Source organism: Palaemon carinicauda, chromosome 7 (assembly GCF_036898095.1).
Source record: "Palaemon carinicauda isolate YSFRI2023 chromosome 7, ASM3689809v2, whole genome shotgun sequence".
Taxonomy (NCBI): Eukaryota; Metazoa; Arthropoda; class Malacostraca; order Decapoda; family Palaemonidae; genus Palaemon; species Palaemon carinicauda.
Genome location: NC_090731.1, coordinates 167538354 through 167564370, shown reverse-complemented (window position 1 = coordinate 167564370; position 26017 = coordinate 167538354). Strand labels below are relative to the sequence as shown.

Below are 26017 nucleotides of genomic sequence, written 5' to 3'. Positions count from 1 at the left end.
CAGAGCACTATCCAAAACTAGAGAATAATGGTTTGATTTTGTATTGTCCTTCTCCTAGAAGAGCTGCTTACCATAGCTAAGGAATACCAAATATTACATTCCAATACTTACTATGGTGCCAATCAACTACTACTATTTGCAATCTATTACTAAATATTTCAATAATAATGCTAAGAAAAGACCCAACTACTCCCAACTGACTGAGTTTAAAAACAAGGGCTTCATGACTAACATGGTCAAAGACCGCACTTATATGAAGGCCAAAACATAGGAGAACAATAGTCTTCCTCTACCTCGAGAGAAGTTCTCTGGCAATTGGACCTTTTATGAGCATCTCTACTCTGTGAATTCTTGGGTGATCTGCCTTTCAAGTTAGAAAACTAAAAGGCTAATATTCAGATAATGATTTGTATTTGAATACATTGTTACTCCGGATAACATTAAAGACACAACCTATCACATAATTCTTGCGACAATCATGCAAAATAGGATGGAAAAACCAAGGGTATCACTTACTGCTAAGTCTTTATACACATGCGATGAACGTTGAGTATCTCCTCTGTCTGGGTGACCCTCCTCCAAATGCCGGTCATATTCTTGCAGCATTCCAGCATATTTATCTAACCTTCTAAAGGGCTTACTAAGTGCTGTAGTGAGCACCATGATACCAGGTCGAACTGCACCTTCCCGTTCCATAAAGGTGTTGAGTTCATCCCTAATTACAATAAAAAAGAAAAAATTTGAAACCGTAATTTACTAAAAAATAAAAAAACATGAAACTTTACTTCAAGGAACAAGTTAGCTATCAGTAAATTTTAGAGTACGGTAAGTAGTGCAGTATTCTTAATGAAAGATTCAAATTGTTACATATCTATGAGACCATGACAATAATTCATTACAGTAGCCCTCACTAACCAGGCATAAATTTGCATCATAAGATGATTTTAAAAATAAAATGTCAACAAAATCTGGATATGAAAATAAGTTGAAATACTTTGGGAGTTAAGATTCATGATACTTAGACCTCCTGCCCTAAACTAACTCTGTTGCACATGAAGTTTAGATAATCTAGCTAACATTTTTACACAGTATTAATTCACTTCTTGAATACTTTGTATTTAATACCATAGCATATGTAGAATTAGCTTCATATTAAGGGGAGCATCCGCCATTGAACCTAAAACCGTTATTTATCCCTGGATGAATCTAATTTTTCTATATGTTATACCTACAAGTACAAAGATAAATCTGTGTGAGTTTTATTGAATTTGGACTATTTTTTTTTTTAATGAATAAATAATCTATAAAAAAAAAATTAACTTAAATTTTTATCATAAAGTACTGAATAGAATTAACAAAAAATTTCCACGAATTTTGTTAATTACAATATAAACTAAATGCCAATAGGAATTTTCCATATTTTCGGTATTTTTTATATAAATATTTATATATTTATATATTGTTTGAAAAAATATAGTAAATAGAAAATACACTTTAGAAAAAAATCCTCAATTACAAAATGTAAATTTATTCACCTTTACAACGATGTATTTGGATTTAAAATAGGTTCATAAATAGCGGAGAAAAATTGTTTCGAAGGTCAATAAGTATAGTTTTGAGATATCGACGGCCAAAGTTTTTCTATGGGATTCTATGAGAGGATGAAGGAAAATAAAACATTATAGCTTTCATTAGCAAATATCGTTATCGATACTTATTTAGAACTAGTCTAAATTACTTGAACAAAAACTAACTTTCTTACCCGATACAATTTCTACTCATTACCGAAAGCACGGCCCCAAGGCCACCCCACCCCCACCCCCCACCCCTCTATTAGGGCTACTGATCACTCCTCACCATCATCACTTCACTGCTGCTAGACTTGCCATAACTCTCGTCTACTTTACGCTTTTTGGCCCATCTAAATTGAGATGCCACTTTCACATTTCTCTTTCTGGCAGCTAAAGACCTTCTTTTGTGTTTGGACATTATGGCAAGTTAATCAAGTACCCGATATTCAAAAAATAAACAAAACCACTCGAAGTGTAAACAACGTAAAACTGGCACATATACACACTTCAGTTTTCTATTACCACGAGGGTGACTTAAAGATATATGTTTACCAGATGTATGAAGATAACGAAAAAATATGAAAAAATTTGGTGTATTTATGCAAAATCAATGCGCAAGACAAACCTACATAGTCTGCTTTAGCAGACGACTCAGGATGACGTAACCATCTAAAAATCACTATATCTTCTTTATATATAAGAATTATTACCAGAAACTTCTTGAGGGCAGGTACGACATGTTTGGCCATAGATAGAAGTAATATCTCAATTTTTGGTATCTGAAAATTTATTTGTCCATACACATAGCAGATGCTCCCCTTAATAAGATAACTAAAGTTATACTATAATTGATTATTGGTGTGTTACCTATCTAAACTACCCTAAATTCAGCTACTCTGGCAGGCTTTCTAGAAAATATACTGTTTTAATGAGGATATACTGTATACTTTTAATATAAAGGTCTTTACAATAAATCCATTCAAACATACATAACAATATATACTGCTGTATATATAGGTACTCACTTGTATTTTTCTAATATGCACACCGCTCGAGGATGATTGGAACAGTAAGCTTTATGAACTCCCTGTAGTTTTGGCGCTAAAGATAAAAACACACCACCAATGCGCTGCTCTTTCGATGGTCTCTCAGCCTGTTCTTCTAAGCTCTTCACAAGTAATGAATGGCAATAACACACATCTTCAAGGTTTCCTATTAACTGGCTGTATTCTGTTTCCAGTAGTCTGTAAAATGTACATAAACAATAAGAATCTAGCCCTAGAATATATCCTTAATCTTTATGGAATACTGAAAGTGCTTTGCAGCAAAACACAGTATAATAAAATTTATTGTCAAAGCATAAGAAGTTTCATTAAAGTCTATAATTATCAAGCCTTAGGCATAATTGCATATGGTTATGCCATCAAAGCAAACCCTCTGAGACTTGCTCTCTTAGCAAAACCAGATAAGCAGCAGACAATTTGTAGCTAAATGCATTCCCAAACTTCCTACAATATACAGAAACAGGCAACACCAGATAGAAATTTGTTTTACTGGTAGGGTATGTAACCGGCACAGAGCTTCACTTGCCAAAATGAACTCTTACTATAGTCCCACCAATCTAAAACCAAAGTTTAGGGGGGGGGGGGGTTTAAGTCAGGGACATCCCTTCACAAGATGTTGCCATGTTTCCACCAATGCTACATCATTGAGTCGTCAAATTTGTATGCTGCTTCGTCAGGCACGAAATGTGTGTTGTGTGTATGTCTCTGTGTGAACACCACATATAAAGTATATGAAGTGAGGGAGATATTTGCAGCAAGGTCATCGACAATAATATTCACCCACACACACACACACACACATATATATATATATATATATATATATATATATATATATATATATATATATATATATACATATACATTTATATATGTTCAATTACTTGTCTTTGAAATATAATTGAAAATTCTTCCATACCACTCCTGCTGAAGTACTTGCTTCTGTTGAAGGCAATTTTTTGGCTTGGCTAATGTAGATGCAAGAGAGATGTGTCTGCGTCAACACAGAAAGATGACAGCAGAGTATACAGGAAAATATTTAGAAGACTGTTTAAGGCTTATTTCTCTACTGAGTCGTGTGGGTTGTCTGATCTTCATTCTCAAACTTGCTCATTATCTCCCATCAAAATGACCTATTCATTACACAAGGCTCATACACACAACAGCATTCAGCACGTGTTCCACTAGCAATCGTAGCAGAATAGAACCACGACATTGTAAAATATGCATTCCACATTTCTTTATTGTTTTAAAAGTGCCTCATACATTACAAGTTTTCTTTCCTTTAATCTACTTAAATATTTACTTTTATATTGTATCGGTGTGTTTACCAAGCTGTAATGTCTTTGACCTAAATTGGATACGTAATTGGCGTCTTACTTGTTTAGGCAGTAAGGCAACAGTGTATCCCGGCTCAATTACCCCCAACTTTGATTTTAGAATGGTCGGACTATATTATGATATGCACATTGATTTAAAAATTGTTGAAAGAAATATTAGCTTCAATTAAGAATTAACTTATGCATATTAATAATTTGGTTTAAATATGTACCGTCAGACATTACAATTCGGGAGGTTTAGGTAACACACCAGCGAATGCTGAGAAACTAAGAATAATTGATGCACCCTTAATGATAAAGTCTGACTGTACATAATTTATAAACAATATCTATTGTTTTATACACTCACTTCAATTCTATGAAGGATAAAAAGCATCTATTTGCTTTGGTTCTCAATTACCAGAATGACCATTTGCTTAAGTAAACATTGCAGAATTTGCCCGGAGACACATTAGACATCACTGATAATATTGAAAAACTTTACAGCTGTTATAAGAATATCCCATGAATATAAAGTTCTAACAGGTCAAGAATAAATTGATTTGTGATCAAAATAAAATTCCTGACACTAGAGAGATTTGTTTGAAATCTACAATCAGCCCTTGACTTATGTAAGATTCACTTTTGAAGATTTCCAAAAATGACTTTTCACTGTCATACACCATTATCACAAAACGTGAATACAGTATTAACATTGCAAGTTTCTCTTTTTAGTCATCGTGCATAAATGAAAGCATTTTGACAAGTCTTTAGTACAAAAATATGTTTTTCTGTTGTTGCTGACATATACCACGTGTTTTACACAAACAAGTCTGATAGTGAGCCCAGTGTACTGCACAGTACTTTTTTGTCATTATATATTCTTAAAATAAAACGGTCTACTGTATTTACATAACTTTCCAATGTACACGGTATTAGAGTTTAAGTAGCCTAAAGATGATTTATAGTAATCTCTGTATGCAGAAGTATGTGTAAACTTTATATACAGTACAGTATATAAAAAAATCATACACAATCTATCACATGTAAGGGACTTAAATTTCCATGAATTCAGAGATACACAAGAAGTCTTGGAACCAATCTGTCCTCTAAGTCAAGGACTGATTTTACATGAAATATCTGAAGAGCTGGTGATATTGAATAGTCAAAACATGGCATCTTTGTAAAACTCCATTAGGAATTAAAAGTGAATGAATAACAGAGCTTTGCTTCTACAATAAGCACAATAAAAAAAAAAGGTGCTCAAGAAATAACACTGCCTCTCAAATAACGAGAAATAGTGCCAACTGGTGGCATAAGACAGTGCCAATCTTGTTGAATTAAAGCGAGCTTTTAATTTATGAATATGAGCCAAGTGTGATAAATCATCAAGACTGAGTTACAGCACACTATATCCAGTTACAATGTTGGTAAGCTCTTAAATAATTCCCCAAAAATTGGTTGATGAACTAAAAGTAAGAAAAAATAGAGGCACAATATTCATCTAACCCTTGTCATTTTAAACAAGTCAGGTGCTTGAACAGAGCACACAATGACACACTAATTTACCTAACCTACGAAATCTCTTTATCATAATCACCACTAATACTTTCAAGTAATGGTTTACCATTATGGGGTGACAAGTAATATCTCTAAACCTTCTGATGGACATACCTCTTGTCTAAATTCCCATCTGACAGAGGTCTTTATCTGTGATCTTACTTCACGATTTTCAAATTTCAAAGCTTTCTTACTAGTCTTTACCCAGTTAATTCCCTATTCATACTTTCCTCACTAGCTGCACTTATTCCCTTCACACTAATTACCCAAATCATTAGATATGCATACCAAGTTGGTAAGACCTAACATAGCAGCTGCTCTCTGAAGATAAGAACGATTTAGTCTTTCCAGTCAAACAGCTGGTAAGTACAGAACTTTTAACTACTGTCCCATCTTAGTATAACTAGTTTCTAAGATAATAACTACATCTTTGTAAAGCAAAAGTCAGGCTACATACATGCAACCTACTGCCTTATTTGGAAGGGCCCCTCCCTTCTCACCAAGTCAATGTTTTCTTCTTCTAGAAATAAGATTTAGGTTGAGCAGGGCATGAGAGTGAATTTCTCAATGTTTTTACCTGGCAGAGGAATCCCTTTCAATTTTTTTTTTTTTGTCTAACATATAAACTAAGAAAGGCAATTGTTTGTACATATGAAATAAATATTAACATACATTGTCATATTCCAAATTACTTACATAACTATTTTCAATTTCTAAGGAATTTTAATAAGCTCTACCATCTTATACGTTTTTTTTCATAACCACCTAAATGCAATGCAATATCCAAAAATCCTTTTTTCTAACATCCGTTGGCAGAAATAAAAGTGAAAAGCAGAAATTTACTGAGAAATTTCCTGACAAACAATTGTTAGGGACCTCTCGATATCAGTGTATCACTAGACCTCGCCATAAAAAGTATTTTTTAAATACTTTACATATCAACCCATTGTCAAAAACTAATAATATTTATGTCTCACAAAAATAAATGTGCAGTTGTAAAGCAGTGATTATATTAATAAAAACATCCATATCAATTGCTAAAGAATGAAATACACTACCTTGTAAGAATCCTCTTTGAAATTCTAGTCAAAACAAATACTTTACAAGAAAGAGTAATAAAAACATTCTTTCGAAACAAACATTCTTTCAACAATTACAGTATATGAATGTTACAATATCCCATGGCATTATCATGTCATTAAAAGCACATCAGCAACAATGGCACTTTTAGTGTCAAACTATACGTTAAAGTCATTTGAGATGCATGAAATCATAGACAATGATATAAAAGCAATAAAATACTTACATATCAGCCTTCCGTAATTCAGTTAAATGTCCACCCAAGAGAGTTTGTAGCTCAGCTAGATGACTTCTTTCTGATTCTATGATTTCTTTAACTATTGTTAATTTGTATACCTGTTGTTGCTGAGAATGATTTGGACTCAAAAGCTGACTATCACCGCGTAATGGTGAACCAGGCCCTCCTCCATCTGGAAAGAAATATAATTGAAGTAAAAAGCAAGTCACACCCCAGTCCTATTCTTTCATGTCAAGGAATTAAGATTATTCAACCACAAGACAATATTCAAAAGGAAACAAAAGTAATGCATGGTATGACAAGAGAAGGGATACTTATAAATAGATAGAGAAAGACACAGTGATAGAATATATATATATATATATATATATATATATATATATATACAGTACAGGTATATATATATACAGTATATATATATATATATATATATATATATATATATATATATATATATATATATATATATATATATATATATATATATATAGGTATATATATACATTATATATATATATATATATATATATATATATATATATATATATATATATATATATATATATGTGTGTGTGTGTGTGTGTGTGTATTATATATATAAATATATGTGTGTATGTAAAAATAAAATATTCAATGCTGCTAGCATCTTTATCTGGTAGCTTTCAACCTAACTTCTGTCATCTTCAGCCTATTGGCAATTGTTATTATATAAAATTAATAGAAATTAATAAAAATTCCCCCCAGTGCTGTACATAATTTGGAAGATATACTTCCAAGAACTGCCCAACTAGCTCTATAATCAAACCAATCAAACAACATAAAACCATATAAGAGACTTATTACTCATACAACTTCTCCAATCAGAGAACATAAGACTATAAAAAAGACCCAGTAACGACGACCAACCACCCAGAGCGGCAACCCACAGACCAGAAAATGGATCAATGGGTCACCGGCAACTGAACAGATAAGCCCTCATTCAAGCTGGGTTTTGTCTTAAAAATGTATAGACTCCAAGATTCTCAGTTGGCTGACACTACTATTTTTACTTAAATTGCAATTCCCGAGAGGAACCCAACTATCAATTATATATATATATATATATATATATATATATATATATATATATATATATATACATATACATATATATATATACCACATACATTAAGTAATTGATTAAAATATTGTTTTGCCCCTATCAAAAAATATTTTTCTGGGCTCGACCTGTGTCGCTCCGTGAAATGCTCCTCTGGCACCATTTCTAAGGCATAGTTATTGCTGAATATACCAGAGAAAAAGAGATGCATGGAATGCCAGGAATAAACCTAGCTAGCTCACTCATGGAGTGTCGGTATAGAAAACTGGGGCGTGATTGAACCACAACCACAGATCCCTCACCAATTAGACCTCTCCTTCATCAACATACCCCCTCTCTACCCCTACATCTTCCCAACCCCCCCCCCCCCCTCCTCATTTCCTCTTCAGCACTTGCGTTGGTCAGACGTGTTTTGTTTTGCTCGTGTGCTTTGTGTATTTTTCGGAAGATGTCCGACGTTTTAGAGATCCCTGCTTCCAAGTTAAGTCTTTGAATGTTCTTATCTAACAGACTTACTGTACATGGATAATCCCATGCTCAAGTTTACAGACAACTTTCCCTAATGTATATTTCTTTAATTACAAAAAAATGCATGTATCACCAAGTCACATTCGAAAACATAAAAACTGAATACTGTACCTTGAGTCTTGCATTCTTTAGTATAATTAGAAGGAAACCATCCAGTCTTGTCATTCAGAGTTCCTTCCCACCAACCTCCCTCCTCGCGCTGAGTTACAGTGATGATGTCGCCTTTGTTAAAGCACAGCTATCGACAAAAGGGGGAAAATAAAAAATACTTTAAAAAAAACACTTGTTATTTCAAAATAAAATTGGAACAGCAATACAGTACATATAATATTCATTGATTAACTGTCATCTAATTTTGGCTACTGTATACAACCCACAGCTAGGGTCTGGGAGATCATTCAGAGCTAATTTAAGGTGCATTTGAACTACTAGTAAAATTTAAGATGTTGGGCAACAGAAAAAGTAGAGAGATAAAAAGTGGGTACAGCTAGGGTTTAAACGGGTGCTTCCAAGACCATTTATTAAGGTCTATATTCCACTGTGTGAGGTACAGTATTGGAACTAACCCCTTACAGGGAATATGATATTCAAAAGTCTTTGTACAACTTGCAAACAGAAAAAAAAATAAAAATAAACCCTCTTCCTCCTAAAATACCTGTATGAATCTTCCTTAAACTTCAATGATAGAAATAAAAGTAACCTCAGAGTTGATTCAAGAATATAAAATATTTAAATTAAAACTTTTAAAAAAGTTTAAAAAGAAAAAAATGTATAACTGGGGATGTCAAATATTATGTTTATAAGTATAGGGAGCTTTAAAACTAAACAAAATATTTGGGTAACCAAGCTTTCCACGTCCCACTACCCTGAAGACAAAGGAACATCCTCATTACCTTTAGCTCTGTTACCTTTCGCTTCTTTTGAAAGATGAGAAAAAAATAATTTTTAAGTAATTTATATTTTTCAAAACTACACAAACCAGTGGCCTTAAATGGTAGTATACTTTAAGCAAAGCTGGATAAAGCTATTAAAACTTTAACGAGGTGGCGGTAGTTACTGCTTGGTGCCAGAGAAGCCCCACTCACCTGACCTTCACTTTGACCTTGACCTTCAGCCTGGGACTTGCAGAGTGGTTTGAGACAGGAAGTGAAACTTAAATGGTTTCAGGTTTGTACAGTTAGGAAGAATACAAATTACTTTAAAAATTGGTGATTTTTTTCCTACATGAATAGAAACCCTTGCCCTTTAATATGACAAATTCAGAGATAATTTGTATTTTTCCTAACCATACAAACCTTACCTATTTACATTGGGTATTACTTTCGGCGTAGCTGAAATGACGAGCCATTAGATTTTAACGAGGGTTTCCTACCCCGCGCTAGTTAGCAGGGGTAGGGGGAGGGGTAGCTTGCTACCCCTCCCTCCCTCACACACCGGTGAAATGTCTCACTTCACTTAGAGGTAGGACTTGACTTGGGGGACAGGGCTGGCGGGCAAATATGTGTAAATAGCTAAGGTTTGTATGGTTAGGAAAAATACAAATTATCTCCGAATTTGTCATTTGTTCCGTAACCGAAATACAAACCACGCTATTTACATTGGGTGACTAACCCCTTAGGAAGGGTGGAAAGTCCCCAGCCATACTGGCTTTGGCTTACCCGGGGACTCAGAATCCGAGTGAGTCGCACTCGAGAAAAGGAGTCCCTGCACCTCACAAGTTCCTTGCTCCGCAAGGAAACGTGTGGCCTACATAAGTTTGTGTGTGAAGGAAGAAAGTGTGACCCGTCCTAGGCAGTTGCCCTGGAGTTCCAGAAGGAACTCTGGGTTAGGACGTTCCCAATACCACCTCGTCAGGGTATGGGGGACGTGACAGTATTGACTCAATACTCGGAACAAAAGGAAGCATGGTTTACCTGCAGAGGTTTGAGGTCAGCTATGCAGAGACCAGGATGCTGCTTCCCCAGTAGAGGGGACGATGAAGAAAGAAGTAAGGGCCAGACATACTTCTTTCGTTCATGCAGACTAAAACCTGATAACAATGCCCTCAACCTTCTGCTACCTGTCCAAAAAGGAGCCTGAGGTTAGACCAGCTGTTGTGTAGCCACCACAGAGCGATAGGAACGTATCGATACTCCTGTGGGTCACGTCCTGCAGGAAGCGGGCTGCGAAGGTCATTAGACGCTTCCAGACTCCAGCTTGTAGCACCTGCGTCACAGAGTAGTTCTACTCGAAGGCGAGGGACGTTGCGATGTATCCGACATCGTGCTGTAGGGCGACATGACGGGGGAGGGTCTGGATTCAGGTCGAGATGAATGTCCTTGAGTCCGAGCTGAAGAGGTATACTGGTGATTCTCCCCTGGGTCCTCCCTGTGCTCCCAAACCGGCTTGCACATGAGGACAAACTGCAGCTGTTCTCAAAGATAACCCCTCGATTCCTTTACTGGCAAGAAGGAGAAGGTCTGGGTCATCTGATACAGAACGGAGACTCGAAATCTTGAAGGAGTCGAACCGAAGGTCCGGGACTCCAAGATTCTGAGTCTAGAAAACAACTCAGGAGCGAACCTGAATGTTGCCTTCCCCTATTCTCTTGAAAAGGCGGAGTCGTACGAGACCATGAAGATTGCTTACACACTGGCCGAGGCCAGAGTGAGCAGGAGCACCGTCCCCCAAGACGGAATACGATCAGAGGCCTGACGTAATGGTTCTTGAGAAGATCTCTCAAGGGACTGAACCATGCTCCATGGAGGTGGTCTCACTCCGACTGGGGGCAGGGACGTTCGCAGCTTCGCATGAGTGAAGAAAGGTCCAGCGGGAAGGAAAAAGTCTATTCCTTTCAGCCTGAAGGCCAGGGAAAGGCTGAGCGATAGGCTTCACTGCCGAGAGCAGAAAAGAGTTTCCTCCCGCCGAAAAGCAATAACTCCGTTATTGCTGGAGAAGAGGCCTCAAGGGAAGAGGTATCTCTCCCACGACACCAACCACAGAAGACTCTCCACTTCGCCTGGTAGACCCCTGCGGATGACTATCGCAGGTGACGCGACCTCCGCTCAGCGACTATAGCGGGTTGTCTCTTCTTGAGGGGGCGGCGTAGTGTCTACAGGCGTGAAGCCGAAGCAATGCAATGCCTCGTGAAAGATGTTGTAGTGTGGTTGTTTGAGTAGCCTGTGTCATGGAAGAAGCTCTCCCGGGAGTTCCGTCAGGGGAAGCAGAGGGTCCGGAAACCGTTCTGCGTATAGTCACAGCGGAGCTCTCAGGGCCATCGAAAGGTTGACAGACAACCTGGTCTTGTTGAGACCCATTCTCAACAGACAACAATGGTGGGAAGACGCAGGCGTCGATGTTGTCCCACCGTCACCGGAAAGCATCTTGCCAAAGAGTCTTGGGGTCTGAGACTGGGGGGAAGAACAGCGGAAGCTTGAAGTTCCAGGCTGTCGTGATCAGGTCCCCCAGGCCAGAACTTGCTGGTTACTATAGGCCAAGGACCCCCAGGTACTCTCTATCTGTGAGGCTCTGCTAAGATAGTCGGAGAGAACATTCCTCTGCCCGGAATGAGCGAGCCGATAGTGGCATTGAGAGGACCTCGGATCATCTCAGTATCTCTACTGCAAGATGCGAAAGTATGAAAATGCGCCTCCCTGCTGGTTGGAATACGCCAGTACCATGAAGTCATCGCGCACGGAGCGACTCGGCAGGATCTGTAGGATCTGTAGAGGGGCCAGACTACAGCCCCTAAGCCTGCCTGAATGATGGGGAGGTACCCTTCAGGTCCTGACCATAGGCCTGAACCGGAACATGAACCCCCCTTTTCTTTGACGAGTCCGAGAACAGCATCAAAATGTGGGGAAAGGACGAGAATATCCACTCCCATGCAAGAGGTTCCATAGGTCAACCCATTGCCGGTCTAAACGTTCCGCTGGTCCCATAGGGACCAGAAAGTCCGGTTAATCGTTGCTTGGATACCACCGGAACTTGGGCCGCCTCACAGGGAACTTATCCTGAGGCGACCGTTCGGAACTAGACGGGTCAATGAGGAAAACAGACAAAGGAAACGTTCCAAGATAGGGCTGAAAGCTCTCCTTGACTGAGAACAGGTACTGCGACTCTCCTCAACCTTGCCACAGTCACCTGAAGGGAAGGCTCAGAGAAGGAGTCAACAGCATCTGGTGTTCCCAGGCGGTCACCCATCCAAGTACTGACCAGACCCAACGTTGCTTAACTTCGCTGATCGGACGAGAAGCGGTGTTTTCAACGTGGTATGGCCGTTGACTCAATATCATGGCTAGATACTCCAGATGTTGAGGCAGAAGTAGAAAAGGCTCCTAGCAAATTACCATGATCCCTCACTCTTGGTAAAGACCCGGAAGCTTGTCCCGGTGTTGAAGAAGGTCGAACCCGAGCCTACCGGAGTTGACCAGACCTCCAAAAAGTGAAGGAGGCGGAAGCCTGCTCCTGAGCGGCCATGAGGAAAGCTGGGAGAGTTCTCTGGGGAAAAAACTGTGATGCCGCGGCGGGATCGCCACACCGCATCTTAAGCAGGAACACCTGTAGTCTAGGCTGAATTCCAAGAGCTTCCTGGAAGATGGATGGAATGGAACCTGGAAGTACCCGTCCTTTCGATCTAGGGCCTAAGGAGTCCGGCAGCCTTGTTACCAGTCTGATCGACTCTGCTGTTCCACGCTGGACGAAGTTTGTTCGACAAACTTGATCAGAGCCGAGAGGTCGGCGACGGAACTCCCGTCTCGGATGCTTTCCCAGAAGAAAGGATCGACTGAAGAAGCCGGGGGGGAAGCCGTCGACGACCCTATGGAGGACCTTCTCCTAAGGCATGGATCCTTCTGCCCAACGGGTAAACCTCTTGCCGACCCCATGGCATAGAGGCTCAGTAACACTGGATTCGCTGACAATGAAGGAGAGATGGTAAGAGCGAGGCGCGATATCCTTGGCTGATCTCGGAGATCGTGCAGGAATCGGCATCGGGAGGCTGTTATCCGGACGAGTAACCTTAGGCATCCCCCCAGCGTGAGACCTGCAAGGGGGATTGCCAATCCTAGAGTTTGTGAACTCTGCCGCTCCCTCTAGGATTATGCCCCCCCGGGAGAGCATCCCGTGCTACCTGTCCCTGACAGGAGGGGACTGCTATTGTACACCTTGTCTTAGCTGCCGTAGCCGGTTCCGATAACTTAGGCTGACGAGGCTGAATGAAGAGGCGTCAGAGGCCTGCAGGGTCTGGAAGTAAGCGCCTTGGAGGAGTGAAAACGGAATGCGACTTCCTCCGCCCAACAACTGTCCATTTCTTTGTCCTTGGGCTCAAAACAAGCTCTTCCCAAGGATGGAAGAGTGTCTGAGCTTGTCAACATTCACGGATGAGACACCCGAGAGGAAGCCCTCGGACACTGCGTCTAGATGCTCCAACATCGAGGTTGCCCGCAAGTTCGAAACTTGGCGACGGAACGCAAAGGTGCTTGAGCCCGAGAAGAGGAAAGTACCCATGATCCTCCTGGGGCTTCCTAGTACAAAACCTCGGGTCGCAACCGAGGAGGGAAAGGCCTGGTAAGCCCCTTCCACGAGAGGTGAAGAGGAAGGGCTAAACAATCCCCCCACTTGCCCGACGGAGAAATCAAGAAAGGAAAACTCCCTGGCAAGACCCTTCCAGGGTATGATGAAGAGAAAGGACTAACCCAGGTTCTGGAAAGAAGAATGTTGCACAGACCTCCCTGAAGATTCTTCCTGCTCTAGCACGAGCCATGCTCTGCGTTTACGGGGTGAAGACCGTGCTCTGGAAATACGCGCTCCAGAAGACTCGCCAGGCTGGCCGTGTTGCGAAACCCCGACGGGAATCGCGGTCGCAATCGCCCTAGCGCTCGCGCAATGGTAAGTCAATGGTTCGCGCGTGGGCGAACGTGGAAGCGCCCGTGCGTGGGCACGCAGGAGCGCAGAAGGAGGGCGGGCGTGGTTGGAAGGGCGAGAGCCTGCGGTCGGAATCCGATAGTTCACAGGCGAGCGATGACACGTAGGCAAGCGATGGCTTACTGCAGGAATCGAGCTGGCGCTCGCGCGATGGAACACCGTTGGTTCGCGCGCGGGCAAACATTGGTGCGCATGCGCGTAAGCGCTCGGGCACGTGGGCGTGCTGTCGCGCGGGCCTGTGGGCGTGTGGTCGCGTAGGAACGTGGGTGCGCGGCCGAGCGCAGGCGGTCAGGAGACCGATGGCGCATAGGCAGGCGATGGCGCGTTGACGAGCGATGGCGCGTCTTGGCGAGCAATGGCCCGTAGGCGAGTGAAGGCGCGTTGGCAAGCGATGGCAAGCGACGGCGCGTTGGCGAGCGGTGGTGCGTTAACAAAACGCTAGCACGCAGGCGAAGAATTGCGCGGGCGCGTAGGAGATCGCTGACGCATAAAAACTAGGGACGGTTGACGGCGAGCGCTGATGCGAGCTGTCAATCAGGCGATCCTGGACGTTCAGGAAAAACCGTTGGCGCCCATTGGTGCGTGGCAGGAAAGGGCGTGCAGATGTGCCCTGGCGATTTGAAGAAAGCTGGCGCACAGAAGGACAGAAGTAAAGGTGAGCGCCGGCGAGCAGGAGGAAGATCTACGGCAAGACTCAGCTACCGGAGATCGTGGTCCACAGGAGGCGAGCGCTAGATCGCTACTGATGGTGTCCAGGAACCTGAAACGCGTGGAAGATCGATAGCTAGCAGGTGATCGATGGTGTGTTGGTGAACGCCGGCGCGTAGGCAAGCTATGGCGCTTGGTGCTTGCGCGCAGGCGAAATATCACGCGGGCGGTCAGGAGATCGCCGATGTTCAGGGGATCCCTGACGCGCTGGGGATCGTTGACGCGCAAGAGATCGCCGACGAGCAGGCGAACGTTGACGCGTCTGTGGTCGCTGGCGAGCAGAAGGGCGACGCGTGGAATCCTGTGTGTACAGTAGCTTTAGAAGCACGCGTAGGCAACCAAGAGCGTTGCTGCGCTGGAACAGGCTGACGAGCCGGATCGCGAGGGCGAGGAGAGAAGAGTCCTTGTCCAAGACCTGAACCGAAGTTCCAGGTCGCGCGGGCGAACGTGGGCGCACAGGGCACGTATCAGGAACTGGGAGCGCAGGAGATCTAGAGCGCTCAGGAGACCGATGGCGCGCAGGGCGCACAACAGGAACAGCAGGATGTTTGGAGTCCTCAGGAGAGCGCTGGCGAGCAGAGGGACGATGATCATCAGGAGAGCGCTGACGACCAGGAGAGCGCTGGCAAACAGGAGAGCGCTAGCGATCAGGAGAACACTGACGAGCAGGAGAGCGCCTGTGCGCTAACACTGCAGAAGGGCGCGCAGGGGAACCCTGACGAGCAAGGGAAGCACCCACACCGTGGGAGGCAACCCTTTGCCCGGAAGGGACCGTTGCCCGTCGGATGACGAGGTCAAACTGCTGTCCATCTACGCCAGGGGCGGAAGGTCTGGAAGGTGCTGGAGATCGATCCTCGGAGAGATCTAAGCAGGAAGGAGCTGCAGGCTGCATACGACGAGGAGAAGATTCATAAAGGCGCCTCTTAGCACCCTTATAGGGAGACGGGAGGCCCTTACGACGTAGCGGACGGTGAGCCTTACCGAAGGCGGCCAACAGCAACAACAGCAGAAGAGTCCTCCGAAGAGGAGTCTCTATGAGTGCCCTCCCTCGTGAACGAGAGAGAAACACTTCGTAGAAGAGACGGGTCAGCCAGTGACCTAAAAAGAGCAATCCTCCGAAGAGGGGCTCCTGCAGTTGCCCAGCCCCTTGAGCGTAACTGCAGGTGCAACCGCTCAGCACCAAGAGCATAGTCGCACTAAAAAAAGGCAAGAGAAGAACCCCCCAAAGGGAAAAAATCAAGCCTGGACAGGAAAACTTCCCTCGGAAGGAAAGTTACCCACCCAAGGATTTGAGCCTCCAGAGTGTTCTAAAATGAACTGGAGAGCTGTCAGTCGTCACGGGAGTACTTCCGAGAGAAGGAGACATGCCCCTGATGAAGATCTATAGGGGAGGCAGCAACAGCAGATTCCCCAGGCCTCAACAAGACAGCTCACTCCGTTGTCACATTACAGAAACGAACTAGATCGTTAACTGTGAAAAATAAAAACAAAAAACATTAGTTAACATTCATTCCCCCGGGAAGACTCCGAAGAGGAATCCCGAGGGAAAAGAACACAAGAATTACACAACAGGCACGTGCCTTCACAACCATTTACACTCACGGAAGGAGAGCTGTACATAACACAGAATTATAACAATTATAATTATGTAACTATGTAATTATGTAATTTAAAAATGAATGAACACTAAATAAAGAACGAAAACCCCGAAAGGAAACGTTCTACAAAAGCTGAACAACCAACAAATACAATTAGATTCATAAACTAATTGAGACAACGTACGGCGTAGCAACCCCACCCACCCGGGAAGGAAGCTACTCAGACGTAGTAAAGGTAAAACATAGTAAAGGGTGAACGACCTCAAAAGAGAGAGAGAGAAAGACCTTAGTCAAACTCGATCGCGACCCATGAAATTACACCGTGGTGGCCTAACTGCCGAGGGCTCCACGGAGATATCGTACACTACACACACAAGCACGAACTCTGAAAAGGAAACTTACTGATTTCTATACTCAAATATATACATAAACACAAAAATTTTTTTACATATATATTGAGTAAAAGAAAAGTAAGTGATTAAGTAAAGACAAAACAAATAATGGCTGCCAAGCGAGGACGAAGACAGGCACGTCTGTCCATCGTCCGAGCCAAAAGTGAAGTGAGACATTTCACCGGTGTGTGAGGGATGGAGGGGTAGCAAGCTACCCCTCCCCCTACCCCTGCTAACTAGCGCGGGGTAGGAAACCCTTGTTAAAATCTAATGGCTCGTCATTTCAGCTACGCCGAAAGTAATACCCAATGTAAATAGCGTGGTTTGTATTTCGGTTACGGAACAAAGGATATTTATCCTTAGGCAAGAGAAAGTCCTTATACACAAACTGACTGGTTTATTGCCCAGAAAAGGTTCAAGCAGTTTGGTCCTGTACAGGAGCAAAAGTGATGACTCCTGTCAATCTCCTAATGACCTAATCATGAAGATGCAGCAAGGGTTAGGCTAGGTCATTACCAGGAATTGGTTAACAGTCAAGGGAAACCTATATCCATAAAGATATATTATCAGAATGTATGGTTATTATGAAAATTGGTTACATATATTTGCCCTTTTTCTCCCTCATCTGGGAGGAGGGGGGAAAACTTCCAAATAAAATATGCTTGTAAGAAAAGTTGCTTGATTATAGTGTCCAGTGAAGGGAATTACTGAGGGACTGCTGCACCTCAAGGAAGGGGAAGAAGGGCCAATTGATTCACCTTTCATTCATAATTTATTAACATCATCTTTGTAAAAATACAAACAAAATCTTTGAATGCCCGTACAGGTACAGTATCTCAAAACTTATACTTAATGACCTTCAAATTCATACATCTCCCTTAATTTTAAAGCTAGTAGTTTTGAAATTTGGTATATAAGTTAGAAAGAGATTACAGATCAAATTAACCATTCTCTTTTTTCCAATGTCTCAATTTTTTTCTTACTAATTTTCTTAATTTTTATGGTTTATTTTTTTTTTCTTTTACAAAAATGAAAAGATTCATACCTCGAAAAGAAATGACATTAGAAGAAATTAAGAATGGTTGTTTTGAAGGTCTACATCAGGTCTATACATGGTAGTAATCCTAAAACTCAATATCAATCACTGAGGGATGTATTAGAACTCAAAAAATTATTACTTTCGGGATAAATCACATTGGCATCACAAAACTGAAGATCAGAGGCAAAAATCATATGCAGTTTGGAGATGTCCCAAGTCAACCTATTAAATGGTAGGAATGTCTAAATCCTGTCCATGATAAATAGCATTAGCTGGCCGGCCCCCTTATGCAACTTCCACCAGGCCAAGGACACCAGTATTCAGGAATCTGTGGGTACTCTCTTAGGTAACAGGCAGGGATGGTTATGTCATTACCCAACTCTTTATCTTCATGAATTGTGCCCATGATAGGTTCTTCCTGATGGATGGGATTGATTCAGTATATCTGACTTCGTGCCCTCGGATCCGAGATGCTCCGGAGCTTTGTATCCTTGCCTATGTAGAACAGGCTCTCTAATGATGGGGAAGGCTTCATATGTTACAGTCCAGTTGTTAGTTCTTGGTCGTGCGGGAGCAACTGCATTACTTATATCCATTTGGTGAAACTAATGTTGAATGCATTATCAGCATACTTAGGTCCTTTATTTCTGGCTAGCCATGAAGTTAGGTTACCAATCGAACACTATTCTTGCATTGTGGCCAAAAGGAGGTCAACTTTCTTGATTTTGGTTGAGATACTATCGCCATTGAGTTATTGGGTCCTATTACTGGCCAGACAGTAATACATTGGATCCCTTTCTCTGGTTATGGCTCAAATTGTCTGCCTACACATACACCGAATAGTCTGTTCTATTCTTTCCACATTTTCCTGTCCTCATACACCAGACAACACTGAGGTTAACAAAAAATTCTTTTTCATTCAAGGGGTTAACTTCTACAATGTAATGGTTCAGTGGCTACTTTCCTCTTGGTGGTGAGAAGACTTGCCGATGATAGCTTGTACACGCAGCGGTGTTTCAAAGAGCATTAGCGCGTTCAAAATAGTCCTGACCTCATCATCTCTCGGGAACTATCAGAAGGAGGACGGGAAAAGGGTGACACCCTGACAGAGCTTATAAGAACTTGGTCTCGTCCGAAACAGATTGCTGGTAATAAACACATAAACACCTGTATCACATAACACTCATGGCTAGGTATGCTCTGGTAAAGTACCACTTCTGGTACATCCCATCCTCACGTATTAGTGGAGAGGTCATCGGAGTTACGCAGTTACATTGATCTGATACCTTTAAACAACAATGACTTCTTTGGATGAAACATGTAACTAATACTTATACAAATATTACGGGAATTGAACGTTCCTAATACGTACCCTCTCACCTCCTGAATGAGGCAAGTACTGGAATCCCTTCACCTAACGGATCATTCTCGGTATTACACTGTCTCTCTTGAGCAATATCTCGTGAGCGTGTGTCTGGCACACGTGTAGCATTCTTGCCTTTGGGAGCGATCTAATGCATTTCAAGTTCACAGAACGTACATCATTATTATTATTATTATTATTGCTAGCTACGCTACAACCATAGTTGGAAAAGCAGGATGCTATAAACCCTAAATCTAACCGAGGCCCTTTGCGTCAATAGGCGTAGGAGATGATGATGATGATGATAAACCCTAAAAGGGCTCCAACAAGCAAAATACACTAGTGAGGAAATAGAATTGGGAAACAAATAGAACAGTTTTGCCTGAACATACAATCGGGCAAGAGAACTCGAACCCAAGACACTGGAAAACCATGGTTCAGAGACAATGGCACAACCCAAGACTTGAGAACAATGGCTTAATTTTGGAGAATTCTTCTCCTATAAGAGCTGCTTACCATAGCTAAAGTCTCTTATATCCTTACGAAGTGGAAAGTAGCCACTGAACAATTACAGTGCAGTAATTACTGGAATCTCTTTATAGAAGAATTTCTTGGTTATCTTACTGTTGTCAGGTGTATGGGGAAAGATGAGAATATGTAAAAATAGGCCAGATTATTCGATGTATGTGCAGGCAAAGGAAAAATAAGCTATCTGGCCAGTCAAAGGACCTAATAACACTCTAATGGTTGTATCTCAATGGGTGGCTGGTGCCTTGGCCAACCTACTACCTACTGGGGATTCAGGTGATCTACGGAAGTTTTCAGGTAGTCTAGGGCGCAATGGCAAACGTAGAACTCTTAAAAGTTTCTGGCCTTACTAGACGGTGAATGTGCACTCACAGAAGAGGGCGAGTGAAGAGGTGAGGACGCGCTACTGTAGGGGGGTGTACATGCGCACAGGAATGCTCACAAGCGCATGCGCCAACAGGTGGGCACACACATGTAGCGTAGTGTCCTGGATCGGAGAGTACTCACTAACTAGAGAAAACGCGATTAGAAGAGTATGCGTCAAAAGGTGAGCGCGTGTAGACGAGGGTTCAGACTCAGATGAGTGAGTGCTAAATAGAGAGCACGCTCTTTAGAAAGGTGAGTGAGAGCTACACAGAGAGCGAGCTCTTTAGAAGGGTGAGTCAGCGCTACACAGAGAGCACGTTTTATAGAAGGGTGAGCGAGCGCTAGACAGAGAGCAAGCTCTTTAGATGGGTGAGAGAGCGCTAAATAGAGAGCACACTCTTTAGAAGGGTGAGTGAGCACTAAACAGAGAGCACGTTCTTTAGAAAGTGAGTGAGCGCTAAATAGAGAGCATACTCTTTAGAAGGGTGAGTGAGCACTAAACAGAGAGCACGCTCTTTAGAAGGGTGAGCGAGCGCTAGACAGAGAGCAAGCTCTTTAGATGGGTGAGAGAGCGCTAAATAGAGAGCACGCTCTTTAGAAGGGTGAGTGAGCGCTAAACAGAGAGCACACTCTTTAGAAGGGTGAGCGAGCGCTAAATAGAGAGCACGCTCTTTAGAAGGGTGAGTGAGCGTTAAATAGAGAGCACGCTCTTATGGGTGCATAGCAAGCACTAAAGCACTTGTAGGCACAAACACAAAAAGGCACTCGCAGTCAGTCGTCTTCTCTTCATCTTTAGTAAAGGGAGTCCATGGGGTTCTTGAAGTAGCACTGTCTATCCCATGAGGGAAATGGTAGGAGTCAAGATACAGGTACGCAACTCCTACCGATCAGTCTTTCGACTTCTTCATCCAAATGTGGAAAAGCACTTCTATCCAGACCAGCAGTGTGTGAAGTGATAAGGAGAGCAGTAGAACACCTGTCTCGCCTTTTGTGCTGAGCTCCCGGAAAAGGGAGAGGAACTCGAGGTTCTCCTCATAATGGTCGTTCAGCCAAATGACGACATTCAAACAGGAAAGAGGTCACAGGAACTCCAAGAAGAAACATCACAACCAGGTGAATGACCTTAGCACGGCAGAACACACTGACAACTATCAATCAACGACAGTTATCGGGACTGTAAAACCTTTCCCCTTTCTTAAATCCCTCGCACACTGCAACCTCCTACCCAATTAACTAGAAGAAAAGCATAAGATTAAAAAAGGCAGTTGAGAGTGCCGGTAATATATCTATACTATCCGGTGGCTGAAAACAAAGTGAAAGCTCAGTGGCCTCTCAGGGGGACAGAGATTATCCACACACCAGCGGTAACTAACCCCACTTGTTAAAAGTTTTAACCATCACATCCAGTTTCACTGAAAACATGCTCCTATTAAAGGACAAGGGTTTGTACTCGTTTAAGAACAAACTAGAGACGAATCTTTACAACTCAAATAGAAAAAGAGTGGTACGTAGATTTAGGGATATTACCATGACTAGCCAAGCAACAAACCTAGTTGAAATAACAGAATGATACAAGACCAAGGGCTCCAACATGGAAAGCATCAAAGTATAGAACAAAAATAGAGAAATAACAAATAAACGATATACTATATGAAAAAAAATATAAAATATACCAAGACCAATACTGTACTAGCATTTATATAAATATAAGAGAGAGAGAGAGAGAGAGAGAGAGAGAGAGAGAGAGAGAGAGAGAGAGAGAGAGAGAGAGAGAGAGAGAGAGAGAGAGAGCCAGCCTTACCCTTACCTTATTGCCTTATTTTTTGTTTGGGTTCCCCCAGGTCCCTCAGTGTGAGGCACCTCGTATATCCACCAGAGAGTTGCTAATACATCTTCCGGTGTATTTTGCATCTTCCAGTCTTGGATGGTCTGGGATGCATCTTAGGTATTTATCGAGCTGATTTTTAAACGCATCTACGCTCACTCCTGATATGTTTCTTAGATGAGCTGGCAGCACATTAAATAGTCGCTGCATTATCGATGCTGGTGCGTAGTGGATTAATGTCCTGTGCGCCTTTCTCAGTTTACCTGGAATGCTTTTTGGCACTATTAATCTACCTCGGCTTGCTCTTTCTGATACTTTAAGCTCCATGATGTTTTCAGCAATTCCTTCTATTTGCTTCCATGCTTGTATTATCATGTAGCGTTCTCTTCTCCTTTCTAGACTGTATAGTTTTAAAAATTGCAGTCTTTCCCAGTAATCAAGGTCCTTAACTTCTTCTATTCTAGCAGTATAGGACCTTTGTACACTCTCTATTTGCGCAATATCCTTTTGGTAGTGTGGGTACCATATCACATTGCAGTACTCGAGTGTACTACGCACATAAGTTTTGTAAAGCATAATCATGTGTTCAGCTTTTCTTGTTTTAAAGTGTCTGAATAACATTCCCATTTTTGCTTTACATTTAGCCAACAGTGTTGCTATTTGGTCGTTGCATAACATATTCCTATTTAAAATTACACCAAGGTCTTTAATTGCTTCCTTGTTTGTGATTGTCTCATTATTAGGTCCCTTGTATGCATACACCATTCCTTCTCTGTTTCCATAATTTATTGATTCGAATTTATCGGAGTTAAATACCATCCTATTTATCTCCGCCCATTCATATATTTTGTTTAGATCTCTTTGTAGTGAGTTCCTATCTTCATCACAAGTAATTTCTCTACTTATTCTTGTGTCATCGGCGAAACTTCTCACTACGGAGTTTTCAACATCACAGTCTATGTCTGAGATCATAATAACAAATAGCAGTGCAGCTAATACCGTACCTTGGGGCACACCAGATATTACCTGGGCTTCATCTGATTTCTCGTCATTTGCAACCACTATCTGTTTTCTGTTTTGCAGGAATTCTTTTACCCATTTTCCTATCTTTCCCACAATATTATGCTTTCTCATTTTTCTCTCCAATATGTTATGGTCTACCTTGTCAAAGGCTTTTGCAAAATCTAGATAGATCACATCTGTGTCTTTTTCATTTATCATATTATTGTATATGTTTTCATAGTGAGCTATCAGTTGGGTCTGTGTACTTTTTCCAGGTACGAAACCGTGTTGACCCATATTAAACAAATTATTTTTGACCAAATGGTTCATTATTTTCTTTTTTATTACCCTCTCATACACTTTCATAATATGTTATTTTTATTAATAAAATAAATTTTTGAATATACTTACCCGATAATCATGTAGCTGTCAACTCCGTTGCCCGACAGAATTCTATGGAGGGATACGCCAGCTATCACAATACTAGAAGGGGGTGTACTTACCAGCGCCACCTGTGGCCAGGTACTCAATCATTTGTTGTTGACACCTCCTCAATTATTCCTCGGTCCACTGGTTCTCTCTGGGGAGGAAAGGGAGGGTCGATTAAATCATGATTATCGGGTAAGTATATTCAAAAATTTATTTTATTAATAAAAATAACATTTTTCAATATTAAACTTACCCGATAATCATGTAGCTGATTCACACCCAGGGAGGTGGGTGAAAACCAGTGTACAAGATTAAAGGATAGCTAAGTATCCCATATTTCATATAACAGTTATCTCAAATAACAATGAAATAATAAGTACCTGGTAAGGAAGTCGAATAGAACCGTTACTCTGCCTCTTTATTTAAAGTTCGTCTTCCTTACTGAGTGCAGCGTTCCTCTTGGAGGCTGAATCAACTCAAAGGTGCCAAAGTACACGGGGTTGCAACCCCTACTAAAGGACCTCTACCAAACCTTTAACCCAGGCGCTTCTCAAGAATGAATAGACCACCCGCCAAATCCAAGGATGCGGAAGGCTTCTTAGCCTACCGTAACAACCATAAAAAACAACAATAAAAGTATTCAAGAGAAAGGTAAAAAAGGTTATGGGATTAAGGGAATGTAGTGGCTGAGCCCTCACCTACTACTGCACTCGCTGCTACGAATGGTCCCAGGGTGTAGCAGTTCTCGTAAAGAGACTGGACATCTTTCAGATAAAATGATGCAAACACTGACTTGCTCCTCCAATAGGTTGCATCCATTATGCTCTGCAGAGAACGGTTTTTATTAAAGGCCAACGAAGTAGCTACAGCTCTTACTTCGTGGGTCCTTACCTTCAGCAATGCAAGGTCTTCCTCCTTTAAGTGAGAATGTGCTTCTCTGATCAGAAGCCTTATATAGTACGAAAGCCCATTCTTGGACATGGGTCTCGAGGGTTTCTTGATGGCACACCATAAGGCTTTTGACTGTCCTCGAATAGGTTTAGACCTCTTCAGATAATATTTGAGAGCTCTGACAGGGCAAAGAACTCTCTCTAGTTCGTTACCTACCATGTTGGAGAGGCTAGGTATTTCGAACGATCTAGGCCAAGGACGTGAAGGAAGCTCGTTCTTTGCTAGGAATCCAAGCTGAAAAGAACATGTTGCAGATTCGGTTGTGAAACCAATGTTCTTGCTGAAGGCATGAACCTCACTGACTCTCTTAGCTGTTGCAAGGCAAACGAGAAAAGCAGTCTTGAGGGTAAGATCCTTGAAGGAAGCTGACTGGAGAGGTTCGAACCTAGATGTCATAAGGAACCTTAAGACTACGTCTAGATTCCAGCCTGGAGTGGAAAGACGACGTTCTTTAGACGTCTCAAAAGACTTGAGAATGTCTTGAAGGTCCTTGTTGGAAGAAAGGTCCAAACCCCTGTGTCGGAGAACTGAGGCCAACATGCTCCTATATCCTTTAATCGTAGGTGTTGAAAGGGATCTCTCATTCCTAAGATGTAGAAGGAAGTCAGCTATTTGGATCACAGAGGTATTGGTAGAGGATATTGAATTGGCTCTACACCAGCTTCGGAAGACCTCCCACTTAGACTGGTAGACTCTACGAGTGGAAACTCTTCTAGCTCTGGCAATCGCACTGGCTGCCTCCTTCGAAAAGCCTCTAGCTCTAGCGAATCTTTCGACAGTCTGAAGGCAGTCAGCCGAAGAGCGTGGAGGTTTGGATGCAACCTGTCTACGTGTGGTTGACGTAGAAGGTCCACTCTTAGAGGTAGAGTCCTGGGGAAGTCGACTAGCCATTGAAGTACCTCTGTGTACCATTCTCTTGCAGGCCAAAGGGGAGCAACCAGCGTCAGCCGTGTCCCTTCGTGCGAGACGAATTTCTGCAGAACTTTGTTTATTATCTTGAACGGAGGGAATGCGTACAGGTCGAGATGGGACCAGTTCAGAAGAAAAGCATCCACATGAACCGCTGCAGGGTCTGGAACAGGGGAACAATAAAGCGGAAGTCTCTTGGTTATGGAGGTGGCAAACAGATCTATGGTAGGTTGACCCCACAAGGTCCAAAGTCTGTTGCACACACTCTTGTGGAGGGTCCATTCCGTGGGAATGACCTGATTCCTTCTGCTGAGGCGATCCGCTGAAACATTCATATCGCCCTGGATGAACCTCGTGACCAGAGTGAGGTTTAGACCTCTTGACCAAATGAGGAGGTCCCTTGCGATCTCGTAAAGGCTCCTCGAATGGGTCCCTCCTTGCTTGGAGATGTAAGCCAAGGCTGTGGTGTTGTCTGAATTCACCTCCACCACTTTGCCTAGCAGGAGGGACTTGAAGTTCAACAGGGCTAGATGAACTGCTAACA

At 42.2% G+C, this 26017-nt stretch overlaps 1 protein-coding gene and 1 non-coding gene across 4 annotated transcripts in view; both read right to left on the bottom strand.

The window, feature by feature from the left end:
- Nucleotides 1-26017, bottom strand: part of RtGEF (Rho-type guanine nucleotide exchange factor) — a 134022-nt gene that overhangs the window by 90924 nt on the left and 17081 nt on the right. For all 3 annotated transcript variants that reach the window (XM_068377109.1, XM_068377107.1, XM_068377108.1), the window contains exons 3-6: nucleotides 8571-8697; nucleotides 6821-7004; nucleotides 2597-2815; nucleotides 517-715 (exon numbers count right to left, since the gene is read on the bottom strand). In XM_068377109.1, the coding sequence (XP_068233210.1) occupies nucleotides 517-715; nucleotides 2597-2815; nucleotides 6821-7004; nucleotides 8571-8697 (729 nt within the window). The remainder of the gene's footprint in view (nucleotides 1-516; nucleotides 716-2596; nucleotides 2816-6820; nucleotides 7005-8570; nucleotides 8698-26017) is intronic.
- Nucleotides 12605-12723, bottom strand: LOC137644701 (5S ribosomal RNA). Its single transcript, XR_011045180.1, has one exon. It is a non-coding gene; the product is annotated as a 5S ribosomal RNA (ribosomal RNA).